At 43.6% G+C, this 15,386-nt stretch overlaps 1 protein-coding gene across 4 annotated transcripts in view; it reads left to right on the top strand.

Moving 5' to 3' along the window:
* LOC139576712 (protein phosphatase Slingshot homolog 1-like) overlaps positions 1-15,386 on the top strand; it is a 59,365-nt gene extending 43,979 nt beyond the window's left edge. For 3 of the 4 annotated variants that reach the window (XM_071403071.1, XM_071403074.1, XM_071403073.1), the window contains 12 exons: positions 2,936-3,000; positions 3,592-3,713; positions 3,888-3,956; positions 4,295-4,360; positions 4,764-4,958; positions 5,144-5,237; positions 5,552-5,680; positions 6,094-6,140; positions 6,371-6,517; positions 6,943-7,143; positions 7,334-8,057; positions 8,213-15,386. In XM_071403071.1, the coding sequence (XP_071259172.1) occupies positions 2,936-3,000; positions 3,592-3,713; positions 3,888-3,956; positions 4,295-4,360; positions 4,764-4,958; positions 5,144-5,237; positions 5,552-5,680; positions 6,094-6,140; positions 6,371-6,517; positions 6,943-7,143; positions 7,334-8,057; positions 8,213-9,325 (2,972 nt within the window). In that variant the 3' untranslated portion in view covers positions 9,326-15,386. The remainder of the gene's footprint in view (positions 1-2,935; positions 3,001-3,591; positions 3,714-3,887; positions 3,957-4,294; positions 4,361-4,763; positions 4,959-5,143; positions 5,238-5,551; positions 5,681-6,093; positions 6,141-6,370; positions 6,518-6,942; positions 7,144-7,333; positions 8,058-8,212) is intronic. The other variant, XM_071403072.1, reaches the window with a different exon arrangement.

Genomic DNA, 15,386 nt, shown 5'->3' on the forward strand with positions numbered 1-15,386 from the left:
GAAGAAAAAACATGCAGGGGCTTGACATTGACCTGTGTATCCACTTGTCCTTCAGACAAGGAATTGACTGAAAATGTTGTTGTGTTGTTTGATGCAAGAAACCATTTTACAAAATAAAATGCATTATTATTACCATACCATTATCACAGAGAATCAGAAAAATGTTACTACCCTCTGCCTATTGGCTACTCAAAATACAAAACTGCCCATTTAAGAAGAAAAAATATGCTCTTTACCTGACTCTCTTCAAAGATGTCAAGAAATGTATACGTTTTGTGCTCTCTCACCTATGGCTGACTACAAATGATCTATAACTGAGCTAATAACTCACTAACTAGCAACGGAAAAAATGTGCACACATGGCTACATGCAGCTCTCGCTTTGATCTCAAAACAAGCGCATCTACTCACGACTGCTCATGCTGTAAACACAGTCCAGTTCAAAGTTAATGGTACAGATCAATGGTCTATTTGCTTATAGACCTACTGCAGCTCTGATTGTTTATGCCACACCAGTCTGTGTACAGTATGGGCTGAGTAGTGCTTGTCAATGCAATAGAATCATACACCGATGCGTTCTACCTACAACACAATCTCTTGCATAGTTAGATTTGTTTCGGTATGCTGCATTGAAAGTGGCTAATATTGTGTGGATTCGATCACAATTGTCACAGTAAAGGGAAACGTAGATAGTGTTAACAGGGAAAACACTAGAACAGTGGTCACCAACCTTTTCTGAGTCAAGATTACTTTGAGTCAAAATGCAAGCCGAGATCTACCGCTCGTAAGCCTATGCAACATTAACCAATTAAAAACAGTACTTTAGCAATGAGGTTTGTGCAGTAAGCTATAGGCCCAATACATTATCACCGCATATAGGCTTTGCTTGAATTGCCCTGCCAATGCATTGTTGTTTGGGCAATTTAAAAATATATATATTTCAAAATTTAAGGTAGGCCATCTGATCACACCGGTAATAGATCCGTTGTTGTATTACTTGTGAAGCACAGCTGAGTGAGCATACATTTAAATTATTTGCTTTTTATTTTTATTTTACTGGGCTGATGGTCAGTCTTAGCAGAGGGAGAGAGCAGCAGACTGAGGGTCCGCCTCTCAACATCCCTCCGTTCTACATTTCCTCCAATGACACTGGCCAAAAAGGTACTTCGTCTTCCAGCTGATGGCAAAACTCGAGTCGCACCACATTATTTCTGCCTCGTGCACAAATTCATGTTGTTACTCCTATGAACAGAGAAAGTGAAATATTCCTTGATATAAAAAAAAGACCCAAGCTGCTAATAATAACAACAAAGTAAAGCTATAGTTACACTTCCCTACTCATTAATTACTGCTGCAGTGCTTGTTGAGGCACTGAGTGGAAATAGGAAGAACGTGCATTTAATGACTTATAAAACTGTTGAATACAAAGTGTTGACAGTGCTGAGTAAGAACTTAAACATTAACTCACTCATAAAAACAGCAACACTTTGCTGTATTTGTTGACAGTCTCTCTTCTAGTCATGGTTTTATCAACTTTGCTGTAGCTTTCTTTTATGCCTGCTACGTTACTGCGGACATGGTCATCTGAGCCATACGATCAGTCAGCGGTAGGTTTATAGTGCACCTGATTTGCTCTCTGGGCCGCCGGGAAGGCAGAGTTTGTACCTTCAGACACATGAAATGGTTCAAAATGGCAACAGTTTTCCTACCTGGCATGCAGGGCAGCTGAATCGGGTGCACCTACTGTCAACAACCCGAGACAACAAAAGATAGGAACACAACTATCTTTTTAGTTTTTTTAGTTTTTGTTTTACAGAAATGTTCAAAGGGATGTGCAATGTCTGCTTTATTTGAATATTTACCCATCTACCAATAGGTGCCCTTCTTTGTGAGGCATTAGAAAACATCCCAGGTCTTGGTGGTTGAATCTGTGTTTTAAATTCACTGTCGGCTGATGGACCTTAAAAATTATTGTATGTGTGGGGTACAGAGATGAGGTTGTCATTCAAAAACCATGTTAAACACTATTATTGCACAGAGTGAGTCCATGCAACGTTTGTGACTTGTTAAGCAAATGTTTACTCAAAGGGGTTGAATACTTATTGACTCTTTTCAATTTTTATTATTTAGTAAACATTTCTAAAAACATAATCCACCTTTGACATTATAGGGTATTGTTTGTAGGCCAGTGATAAGAAAAATCTTAATTTAATCCATTTTAAATTCAGGCTGTAACACAACAAAATGTAAAATGTCAAGGGGTGTGAATACTTTATAAAGGCACGGTATGTGGGTTTTTGGTAAAGGAATTACAAGGCACAAGGTAATATTTCTTGAAGTTACAGAAAACAATTTCTCCAAAACTAAATATATGTTGATATTAGTTGGCAGGGGTCTTTACGTCAACATTATTGTTTTTTGAAATATTTCTGATACCTTTTAAGACTTTTTCTAAGAGTTATTTTCCATCTGAATCCAGAAATCAAAGCCTTTACTTATGCCTAATTGTTAAGATGGACAATTAATTTAAAAAAAATGGTGGATATGCCTTCATTTCCCCAAAATATACACTCTTAACTTTAATTTAATACCCAATTTGATATGCTCCTATGAACTTCACATGTTGATGTTCATGGATCCTTTTACATGGAAATACCCAGTTCTGGAGGGCACTGTTCTCTGCTATGTATCCTTTCATGACACTAGCAAATTGTGCCTGCAGCTGCTCACTCACTCAACGATAGAGTGCATTAAGTTGTTGTTTATATTCTCACTCAACATCCATTGCCCATGCCATGATGAGTGATGTTCAGTTTCCTAATGTCAAAGATTTATTTCATATGACTAAGATGTATTTATAATCACAATAAACCATGTTATCTGGTGACACTAACCAACCAGGTCTTTATTTTTTTTCTGTTCTTCTCTTTCAACAGGAGACTTACCTCAGCACCTGCAGGTGATGATCAACATTCTTCGCTCGGAGGACCGAATCAAACTGGTAAGAGACAACACACACACACTTCCCCACAACCCTGGCCAGTGACTAACCACCTGGCACCATGACATAGTCAACCTGCCTGAATGCTTTTTATTGTGTACTAAAGACTTTATTTTTTTTATTTCACCTTTGTGTACTAAAGACTTGTTTGCTCACTGTAATTATTAGATAATGAGAACATGTTTGAACTCACACAGAAGAGCATTACCAAGTGTTTCCATGGTGTCTGTGAAATGGAGAGTTTATTAGTTTATCTACCACTATGTTCTCACACTCCATTGGAATGATGCCTCCCATGTATTAACAAACTGTTTTTGACTGTGAGGAGATTACTTTATAGGATTGGAGTGTATGTGTGTGTGTTACGGTTGGACTGTGTGGGTGTTATGCCCATGTCTTGTGCGTGTGGAATTACATGATGCAGCAGCCCATGTGTCCCTGCAGTCAGACTGTGTGTACCCTCTATGTTCAGAGTCAGTTTGTATGACCTTTTTATCAGATCACATGTTGGGAGAGGTGCGTGGACAGGTAGGCAATGTAGCCTCGTTGTTTGTGAAAGAGTTGATGAAACTGTCACGTCCCCTGCTACAGGCGGTGCGGCTGGAGAGTGCCTGGTCAGACAGAGTGCGTTACATGGTGGTGGTGTACACCAGCGGACGACAGGACACAGAGGAGAACATCCTGCTGGGCATAGACTTCAGCGACAAGGACAGGTGTGTATGGGTCTGGGCCTGGGCCAGCTCGTGTGTGTGTCTCTTTCCTCACTTACTATGGTCGTCCTTGATGCCAGCTGTTAGACCCTTGTTGTTGTTGTAGCAGCATCTCCATTTGAAGTCAAACCAGGTGTGTTGATCTGCTGGGAACGTGTCTTTTGGTGTTGTTCCCAGTAAAAGCTGCTCTGTTGGCATGGTGCTGCCTCTGTGGAGTGACACCAAGATCCATCTGGATGGAGACGGGTGAGCAAGTCCCCCATACACATACAATTGTTCTGTATCTGTGACCCCTCTTTCAGACTACAGCCCCCTGCTATACACTCTGGAGAGAAACAGCTCTGTTTGCTTAACGCTGTAATAACTGGAATACCTGTAACTGGAAAAGCTGGAATACCAATAACTGGAATACCTATAACTGGAATACCGGTACAGAAAAAGACACTGAGCTCAGCACAGGCTAATGTGCTAAAATTACTTTAACCGCCACATGTGTTTTGATAGAGAGTTATGTTTTAGTGGTTACTAGGTATGAATCAGTGTGTGATCAGGGAGAGTCATTGCCTGTCTTGTGTCTCCCTCAGGGGTTTCAGTGTGAACACAGTGAGCCGGAATCATGTCTTCAAACCTGTGTCTGTACAGGCCATGTGGTGAGTAGACACAACCGTAGGAATGACTGCTTAATACATTGTTGTTAATGAAGCAATCCCACATCAATACATTGGCTGCTGAATTCATATCAGACCACACGGTTGAGGCATTTCAAAATACTCTGCCAAATACTGGTGTAGAGATGCAGGTGCATGCATCAATCAATCAATCAAACGTATTTTATATTTCCCTTTTTACATCAGCAATTGTCACACAGTGCTTTACAGATACCCAGCCTAAAATGAATGCCATTTGTTCATGTGAATCAGCTCATTACCCATTAAATGCCTATTGGTAGAAAATTATTATACTGCACCAAATTTCTCCCAGAGTAACAAAGATGGTTGATTGAAGATAAATTGACCCACTTTGACCAGTGTCTCTTTCTAACCCCCGTCCCAGGTCGGCTCTGCAGATCCTCCACAAGGTGTGTGAGGTGTCCCGCAGGTACAACTACTTCCCCGGGGGCATGGCCCTCACCTGGATGGGTTACTATGAGAGCTGCATCGCCTCAGAGCAGAGCTGCATCAACGAGTGGAACGCCATGAGAGACCTGGAGACCTTGCGGCCTGACTCCCCCACCATGTTTGTCGACAAGTGAGTCTACAGAAAGAGCAAATGGATATGAAATAACGTGAATAGTTTCACACAAAGTCAAACATGTAGAACGAGATAGACAGTATAGGAAATGTGTGATGGTCTGCTGGTCCTGACTGACCCATTGACTGAGAGTAGAGCAGTGTGCTGATGAAGCCTCTGTGTGTCTGTCTCTGCTGATGCAGGCCCACAGAAAGGGAGCGGACAGAGTGCCTTATCAAAGCCAAACTCCGTAGCATCATGATGTTCCAGGACCTGGAGAACGTTACCTCTAAACAGGTAAGCAGCGGGGAGGGATGACCTAAATGCACACATTAGCTGCGTGCCCTCCCTTTATAGTGCACTACTTTTGACCAGGCCAATAGGGCTCTGGTCAAAAGAAGTGCACAAAATATGGAATAGGGTGCCATTTGGGACAAGGTATTGAAAACAAACATCTTTGCATTACAGCCTTAACTGACTTGTAGTGTAGTCTTCAGTCAATTTTGACCGGACATTATTTGATGTATTTGAAATATGTAGTCAGGAATATTACAAGTACAAATGGTAGAATATCAAATGGTTGGGAGTTGATGAGTTTGCTGTCCCCTCAGATCCGGACGGAGCTGGAGCAGCATATGAGCTGTAACCTGATGCAGTACAAGGAGTTCATCGACAACGAGATGCTGCTGATCCTGGGCCAGATGGACAAGGCAACACTCATATTTGACCACCTCTATCTGGTTAGTCACCTGGCAACAACTCCTTATCCAGAACTGCTTGGAACCGCTCAAACTCTAGGTTGGTCCCAGATCTGTCTCTGCTCTTCCCAGCTCCATTGCTGTCATTGGAATGACAATAAGTGAGAAGAAGTTTGCATGCTAGCACAAACAGACGGGCACTCAGGCTACTCAAACTCTGCTTAATCTGATGAATCAAGTGCATTTCATAAGTTTTCTCATTGTTTGAGGTCGAATTATCTATTTGTCTCAATGAGATTTGGCCTGCTGAAGCCATGATATTTGGCTGATAGTGCTAGAAAAAGTTGTACTCTGGAAGAGCAACATTTGGACAGCCATAACTGTTCAGCATGTGGAGGAATTGACTGTGTGTTTATGTGCAGTTAAGTCTGACATTTTTCCACGTTTGTTTGCAGGGATCTGAATGGAATGCCTCCAATCTGGAAGAGCTTCAGGACACTGGGTAAGTACAGCCTTTTGCTCGCTTCCAAGCATTTCTATTCCATAGAGTGAATCCGTTATTGGCTGTCATGTCTCCAACACTGTCAATGGACTTTTTCAGAGGCACTAAAGTTGTCACGAACATGATTAGTTGTCACGAAGGTTGTCTCATCGATTAGAACATAGATTAGTCATTGGTGTGAGTCAGAATATTGTGGGAGTATTATGGGGTAGTGTCTGTCTCTTCACCAGGGTGGGCTATATCCTCAACGTCACCAGGGAGATAGATAACTTCTTCCCAGGAACATTCTCCTACCACAACATACGGGTCTATGACGAAGAGGATACAGACCTGCTGGCCCACTGGAACGAGACATACAACTTCATAGTTAAAGCAAAGTAAGTCATGTTTGTCTCGAAACAGGTAAGAGGGATGGAAAGGACAGAGATATTGCGAGGGATAGAGCTGATAAAGCAAGCTATTCTTTACCATAACACACTCCTGTATAATCCTTTTTTTTATTCATACGTTGGTAGTACATGTATCTTCTTGCTGTTTCACTTGAGGTACAGTAATAGTAGCTTACAGAGAACTGTGAGTGACTTGACTGGGGTGTAATTAGGGTAATTCGAGGCAGTGTAGGACCAAGTCTGTGACCAAAGTTGTCCTAGAGAAGGAAGCTGAAGATGGTTACCACTAGCAACACAAAGGCTGTCATTACCTTTGCCACAGACAGAGAACAGTCATCTGAGTGACAGAACTGGCAGAGGATTCTAGTCTGATTATCCTAACTACTCTACATTCATGGTGTTAACCCTACCAGAAAGAACCATTCCAAGTGTCTGGTCCACTGTAAGATGGGTGTCAGCCGCTCAGCCTCCACCGTTATTGCTTACGCCATGAAGGAGTATGGTTGGTCACTGGAGAAGGCCTTCAACTTTGTCAAGCAGAAGAGAAGCATCACACGGCCCAACACAGGCTTCATGAGACAGCTGGCTGAGTACGAGGGCATCCTGGACGCCAGGTACAGTCACACTCGACTACACCCTCTGTAATTACCATAGCCCAGATCAACTAGGGTAGCCCAACAAGGGATCAAAGCACTGAAATAGTGCCCTAGGTTATAGATTTTGCTGTATGTTCTATGTGTATTATCCAAGCATATCTCCCATGCTCCTCCTTGCCCCCACCCCACCTCTTTTGTCCACTTCCAGTAAGCAGCGCCACAACAAGCTGTGGCGTCCTGACCGCCCCGACCCAGACTGTGACCTCCATGAGGGCCAGCAGGCCCAGTGCTGTGGGGGGGAATACCCAGCGAACCGGACCCCTGAGCCGGGGATGTCCCCCTGCTATGAGGAGGCTCTTGAGGAGAAGGGGGCGGCATGTCCCCTTTCCCCCTGCAGGATGATCAGTCTGGAGGTGGACCCCGCCTACAACAACTACTACTTCCGCAGGCTGTCTGACTCGGCCCTGGACAGTGACCCCTGCACGCCGGTGCGCGCTCCGCCCCTCCTGGACATGGAGCGGGTCTTCATAGAGATTGAGGACGTGGAGCGCGACGCCCTGCTGGATGACGAGGCCTTTGAGGGGCGAGAGGGCCTGCCGCTGCCACACTTTGGGCTGGCTGGGGTGGGGACGGCGGCCCAGACCTCTTGCCGAGGACCAGAGCCCCTGGAAGAGCTGCGCCTGCGTCTGGAGTTCAGCACCGTAGAGGAGGAGGATGAGGAGGAGGTTCAGAAAGATGAGGCAGAGATGGAGGCGTTAGCACAGCCAGGAGGAAGAGTGGGGAGTGCAGGAGGAGGTGATGGTGATGGTGATGGAGAGGTGGAGATGGTTCAGGAAGAGGAGGGAGAGAAGGAGGGCAATGGGCTGGACCTGGTAACCCTGAACCAGAACTCCAACAATAACAACCACTTTAATACCCTGTCCAGCCTCAATGTAAGTGGGAGCAGTTTTCATTGTGGTGACTTCTGTCTCTGTAATATACAACCAATTCATATGTATATATAATAGCTCATAATAAATAGATAACTACATTAGTAAAGAGTAATGATTATTCTTTGTTTCTGACTTCTTGTTTCCCCTCTGTTTAGGACACTGCTCCTTCCAAACCCGCTCACCCAGTCAAGCCTTCAGCTCTCTCGCGATCAGACAACAAGCCCAGCCATAACATGGATTCACTGACCCAGGATGCTGATCTCTGCCTTAACCCCACACACCTCCCCAGCGTGCCCAGTGTCTCTGTGGAGGTCCCAAGTGCCACTCTCCCTCTCCCACTTACCTCCCCCGACAAACCCTGTACCCCCAGCCTGCTGCACCCCTGTGGCCCTCTGTGTGACTGTGCCAACTGTGCTGCTCCGCCCTCTACACCTTTGCCTGATACCCAGGACTCCCCCTGCTCTCTGACATCTGAGGACATAACTGGTGAGGCCAAGGATGAGGAAGGGGAGCTTTTAGGGGTCTCTGAGCCTCTCCCTGTCCCAGAACTGCTGGGACTGAGCCTGGAGGAGAAGAGGCCGGTGGTGGCCTGCTACGTGGCCCAGCAGCAGGAGACTCTAGTGCAGCTACAGAGGTCAGGGCTGGTCCGCCGGAGGGCAGAGAGGCTGGAGAGGCTGTCAGGTCTGTCCCAGGAGGGGCTTCATCCCTTGGAGCCTCTAGACAGCCCCCACTCAGGAGCCAGGGAGGGCCCCAGTCCTGTGGAGGTGGAGTTCTCAGCCTTCCCAGAAGACTTCCCCAAGTCCTCCACACCATGCCCAGTGCCCCTAGAGCTGCTGGTGGTTCCTCTGACTAACGAGGCCCTGCTGGGTGCAGTGGGCTCTGGGGGGCTGACGCCCAACTCTTCCCCCCATGGCTCCACACTGACACGTAGCTCCAGCAGTGACAGCATCCGCAGCGTCAGGGGCAAACCCGGCCTGGTGCGCCAGAGGGCTCAGGAGATCGAGACCCGCATGCGGCTGGCCGGCCTCACCGTGCCCTCAAGCCTCAAACGCTCCAACTCACTGGCCAAACTGGGCAGCCTCAACTTCTCGGCTGAAGACCTGTGCTCCGTCTGCTCCTCGGATGCAGGCACCCTCCTGCTCCTCTCTCTTTCCCCAGAGCCAGGCCTACAATGGGAGTGCCCCTCCACCTCTTCCTCCACCCAGCCCAGAGCACACAGGGACCAGACCACCCCAGAGAGAGCACTGTCCGGGGGTCCCAGGAGCTGACAGGAAGGATGGAGGGACACTCCTCCACCCATCCCTCCATCCCCCAATCTGAGCTGGGGAGGGTCACACAGATTTTGGAGAGGGGAGAGGGACAGTCTTAAAAAACAAATGTGTATATAGAATTATACATGTATAAATAAACATTTGAATAATATAAATATATATTAATATAAATCCACATCATATTTAAGGAAAAATAAACAGAATCCAAATATTATACCATAATCCAGATGGTATCTTGGTTGAAGGCTGCTCGGTATCTTGGTTGAAGGCTGCTCGGTATCTTGGTTGAAGGCTGCTCGGTATCTTGGTTGAAGGCTGCTCGGTATCTTGGTTGAAGGCTGCTCGGTATCTTGGTTGAAGGCTGTTCTTGCATGGAGCGCAATGAATGTGTGCGCAAAGATGAACCTCATACAGAAGACCTGGTCTCCATCAGGACTTAAAGTGGTTTTCATGTCTGGTCCTCTGCCTTTCTAGCTGTCCAGAGATCAGAGTTACAGCTTCATCATTATCATAATCATTATCATAATCATTATCATCACCATCATATACCCTGCCTTTCACAAGCAGATACATTTTGTTTTTATCACAGACTTTATCATCACAATTTGTTGTTTACTTTTCCATTGGTTAATGTTAATTGTGGTGTATTTTGATTAAGTGCTGCCTTAGTCAGAGTTGATCATCAGATGATATTGATTTTGGGTATAGAGCTCCCGAAGTTTCACCATGTGCTGAAAACAAAGGGGAGAAGTGGGTATAGTTGTCTGTGTTGTATTTGTCACTGCTATCTTGGGTTCAGTAAGCAATATGAGACGCACATAGACCGTAAACTTGTCATAACACAAACAGCACCATTAATTCGGTGTGCATCATGTATTTTGGAGAGAAATGTCGTGATAGGTCAAATGTATGTGACATCATATCGGGTATGCTAAAATGTTTTCTTCCTCTTTTCACCTCAGTGTTAATGACTATCCGTTACAGGTTGGAGGCTGTTACGATATTAGAAATGTATTTAAAAAATCATACAAGCATAGAATCTAGCTCCTCTGCTTCTGAGCCTGCGTTGTATTTAGGTATTTGCATAAAAAAGTTAATCAATCAGATTAATTTTGGATGAGCCAAATATATATCAGAAATCATTTTCAAACAATTCAGATCCCAAAACATAGAATACAAAAACAAAAAGACCATAGCCCCCTCCTGTAAGTACTGCAGTGTGATTCCACTTCTGTAAGAAAAGTAATTCCTTCATCCTAGTCCCCTCCATTTCTGACGCTTTCATGCTATAATGTCCTCCAAGCTTCCAACATGTCCCTGTGTCAAAACATCCAGGTATCATTCCAAGAATCTTCTGGGACCATTCAACCTCTGTGACACCGCGGTGAAGTGGTGCTTTTCATTTTGTTCAAGTAGTTCTACAGACCCCGCTCTTGTCAGGTGAGAAGTTCACATGCTTTATCATAGAGATCCTACATCTCTACGGGCTGTATGTTGTATCTATATAGGATCTCTACAGGCTGTATGTTGTATCTATATAGGATCTCTACAGGCTGTATGTTGTATCTATATAGGATCTCTACAGGCTGTATGTTGTATCTATATAGGATCTCTACAGGCTTTATGTTGTATCTATATAGGATCTCTACAGGCTGTATGTTGTATCTATATAGGATCTCTACAGGCTGTATGTTGTATCTATATAGGATCTCTACAGGCTGTATGTTGTATCTATATAGGATCTCTACAGGCTGTATGTTGTATCTATATAGGATCTCTACAGGCTGTATGTTGTATCTATATAGGATCTATACAGGCTGTATGTTGTGTCTATATAGGATCTCTACATGCTGTATGTTGTAGCTATATAGGATCTCTACAGGCTGTATGTTGTATCTATATAGGATCTCTATGGGCTGTATGTTGTATCTATATAGGATCTCTACAGGCTGTATGTTGTATCTATATAGGATCTCTACAGGCTGTATGTTGTATCTATATAGGATCTCTACAGGCTGTATGTTGTATCTATATAGGATCTATACAGGCTGTATGTTGTGTCTATATAGGATCTCTACAGGCTGTATGTTGTATCTATATAGGATCTCTATGGGCTGTATGTTGTATGCAGGGTAGTCCGTAGTTGTCTGGTTTATAGTCTTAATATGGTTGTCTCCTGAGCCCCCCATACTGTACCTGGACTCTCACCTGAGATTCAACAACAGTAGAGTACATGAGAATGATATGATGACACAGCCAAAGGGGCCGGAGAAAGCCATTCGCTTAACAACATCTTGCAGCTCCTTTCTACCCTCCCTTCCCAACATGGATTAGCCTGTGTCTAGGCCTGGATTTACCCGTGTAGTTGTACAGGTTCTTTCTGAGACTGGCTACACTGAACACTAATCTTATTAGGGGTAGCGAAGTAGTAGCGAAGCTGAGAGAAACCCTATTGTATTTGTTGCCGTTCATTGTTATACCGGTTCTTTCCGCAAGGAAAAGTAACATGCAAATTCCTGTGTAATGGTAGGGCTGAGGAGGGTACAACTTGGCATGATGGGAAAGGCCCATAGTCCACACTGTCTCATGTAATGCTACGCCAGGGCCTCATGGTGGCGCTATATCAAGCGCTTGAAATTGCACATTTTGAAAGGTCATGCGCCTTATCCCATGTGACCTATAGTCCTGAAATTCAGTACACAGGTTTCTCTCCTCACAAGGAACACATTTTCCTCAGGATCCCATAAGGTCCGCTATGATGGATTTTCTGCCATTTATAATTTTTTGAAAAACACTTAAATTAAATCTCCTCCGGAACCACTGGGCCGATCAGGTTGAAACTTGATTTATAGCATCTATGGACCAAGGTTTCTCAATGCAATATTTTCCTGGCTAGCATCTGAAAGAACATGAACCAATAAACATTCAAGTGGGCGTGACCTGGCACATAAATGCATAAAAATCTGACACGGTTATTCGTATTGTAACAACTTGCTATACATGTTCAAAACACTGTCTGAACTTAACGTATGCAAGCACATTTAGATCGACCACACAGTGGCTAAAATGGGCACATATTTACATCTCTTGATCTGTTTGACTTAGTCGTGAAATTTGGCACACATGCTCAGGGAGGCGAGTCTAGCTAAACTGTAGAGTATGGTTCTGTTTGGCCGCATGGGGGCGCTGTTGGACATGAAAAATAATACATGCGAGCTCATTGGCTTATAGCGGCCATATTGTTTGAGCTAGAGTCTTATTTGAAGACGTGTCTATAGATGCTAAATACCACATTTTGTGCTGATCGGTCCAGCGGTTCTGGAGAAGATGTTTAAAGTAGTCAACATTTGAAAAGGTCCAAAATACATCAAAAGTATGTTGCATGATCTGTTGGATTTTGAGTTCTGATATTTGGAAAGCGTGGGAAGGAGTACAGAAGTGGCTCGCCCTAGGGTGACGTGTTTAATTTGCTCTGGAGCCATAGCTTGAACCCCGGCATGGCTGCTTGCAGCTATATGTTAAACTGCTCTCAGTCAGGTTTATAATTTGAGCAGGGAACTCACAGGATTCCCCACCTCCGTAACTTCTTTTTGATCCACGCTTGTCTGTAATCATGTCCTTTATTGCGTCTGAGAACTGAGTTGTGCTGCATAATTGAATTTGTGAGCAGTTGCATTGGGAGTTGTACAAAGTCTTCTTTAGGTTCCAGAGAACGTTTTTCTCTGATCTTTCCTCTGAGGGTCACACCATTCCTCATGCATGAAGTCACAAGAGCCATGTGCCATTTCACTTCCATCATTCTTCTTTCTCTCCCTCTTCCTGTATCACTACTGCTGTTCTGAAAGTGTCCCACTGACTATTTCACATTCTATGTCACCCAATTCATTCCACTCAGCTTGTCTTCATCTATAAGTGAAAAGAATAGAGGTTCTTTATGCAACATCTTGCTACTTTGCCATATGTTTTTTTACAAAAATGTTGCAGTCAAATATTTTGTTTTGAAATGATTTTTTAAGTTCAGTATTTGTGTGTTTGTGCATGAGAGTGGTTACATGGTTACTGTGAACTATTTATGAGAAGTGAAAATAAACTTTAAACACATGAATAGGTTCATATTGCACATGCATTTCTCCCACAAGTATGAGAGCACATGAAGTATGTACTGTATGTATGTACAGTAGTTGATGATATTACAGAATATACTGATGTATAGTACTGTTTGTATGTGTCTGGTAACATGGAGAGCACAGACTTAATTCTTCCCAATGACTCCAGTTCCTGTGCGGACACACACACTGTTACTGCAAGCAGTGTCCTTCCAGTTTTAATCAGTTGTACTGTGTGTGTGTTTGTGTATGTATGTACATATGCTATTTTATTGAAATGCTGTGTCAGAGATGCCTGTTTTTATTTTTGGTTCTATTGGGCACAACCCATACAGCCACTTACCGCTGAAATCTTGACCTCAAAGAAAGTGTTCAATTAGCTGGCACATTGCCTCTGTCTACCCAGGGTTCTCCCCAAATAATGTAATAGAGGCGCTGTGCCACCTTGTGGACTAGCTGCGCCACTATGTAATATTTAGTTTTTAAGTCAATTAAAAATAAACATAGTACTTTATTTGTTATCATATACGATTTTGGGGAGGTCTAGATTGCAGTAAATGGCAGTTACAGGTGTTAAAAAAAATGCCAAAATTCCTGGGGAGAACCCTGCTACCATGATAACATTTATGATGCACTATCAAGGAAAAGATACTGTGTAAAAGTGTATATTTGTTGTGGCACACAGAAACACTGATGTGCACATATACAGTACCTCTGTACTGTAGAGATGGCTCTGTAATGTTTCTCCCCAGTTTACACCCTTGCTGCTTTCATTACAGGATGAGGGTTTAGTTGCCGTTTTTCCTTCTCCGCTGTACAGTAGATCTCAGAAGGCAGAACGATGGATGTGCTTCCCAGGTGCAAGGCCAACATCTCTGGACAGCAGGGCTGTCCTATGGTGTGTGAATGTGTGTGCAATCATGTAATATGCACACTGGTAATATGCACACTGGTTAAAAGTGGCAATCTGGTCCCTTTTAAAAATGTATGCCAACCTCTGTTGTGGGGTGTGTTCAGTGTGGCGTCTGATGCTGCACACAGTGCAGATGGCGGTCCTTAGTGGTATATGAGTGTGTGAGCCATTAGTCCACATCCATTTAGGTTTGATTTATGGACACAGAAGTGCCTTAGCCGGGAGACCAGAGGCATAGAGCAGTGTGTGTGTGTGTGTGTGGAGCTGCCAGTATTTCAGAGGGTTTGGATGGAAGGGTAGATGCATGATGGGACACTCTGTGGCAAGACTTCCCTTTCGCTTTAGTAGAACAATGGCCCTGCATTTCGTTTCAGTTCTTTCATTGTTGTTATTTCTAGTAGTAGACTTCGATGTGAAACAAGAATCTGAAACCTGGTGTTCCTTTATTTTTTAACCTTCTGGTACATTCTTTGATTTGAAGAGGAATAAAACTGAATCTCCTCTTCTCTTCCTTATCACGTTCACATGTCCATCAGGGTTGCCGAGACGGGATCTTGACTCCAAACTTGTTTGTGCCCTTTAAATGTGGAAGAAGACCAAAGTTCTATCCATGGGTGTTGTCACTAAATAGAGACACCATTGAAGCTGTTAAAAGATACAAAATGAGAATCAGAATGTCTTTTATTTATGTGTGTCTGTGATCTCTGTTACATCTTATGTATTGCACTTTTGGGAGAAACAGAAGTGATACAGTGGAATCATCCGCATTGTGTCATACCGATAGATGAGTGTTCCTATCACTAATGGTTTATGAAGCTTCTCATAGGCTTAAAGTCAAACCAATTTGGCAAAGATCACAGTGATAGGTTGCTCCACAGTTTTTTTTGTTACAATTTATCTTTTTTTATATTGAAGTATGCAGTAATTTTTTTGTACTGTAATTTTGCTGTAGTTTGAATGCATATTGCACTTTTTTTTTAAACATTTGTTAAAATAATGTACTGTATGTGTTTATGAAAATAAATGTTTTTTCATGCTA

This window comes from Salvelinus alpinus, chromosome 5 (genome assembly GCF_045679555.1).
Source record: "Salvelinus alpinus chromosome 5, SLU_Salpinus.1, whole genome shotgun sequence".
Lineage (NCBI taxonomy): Eukaryota > Metazoa > Chordata > Actinopteri > Salmoniformes > Salmonidae > Salvelinus > Salvelinus alpinus.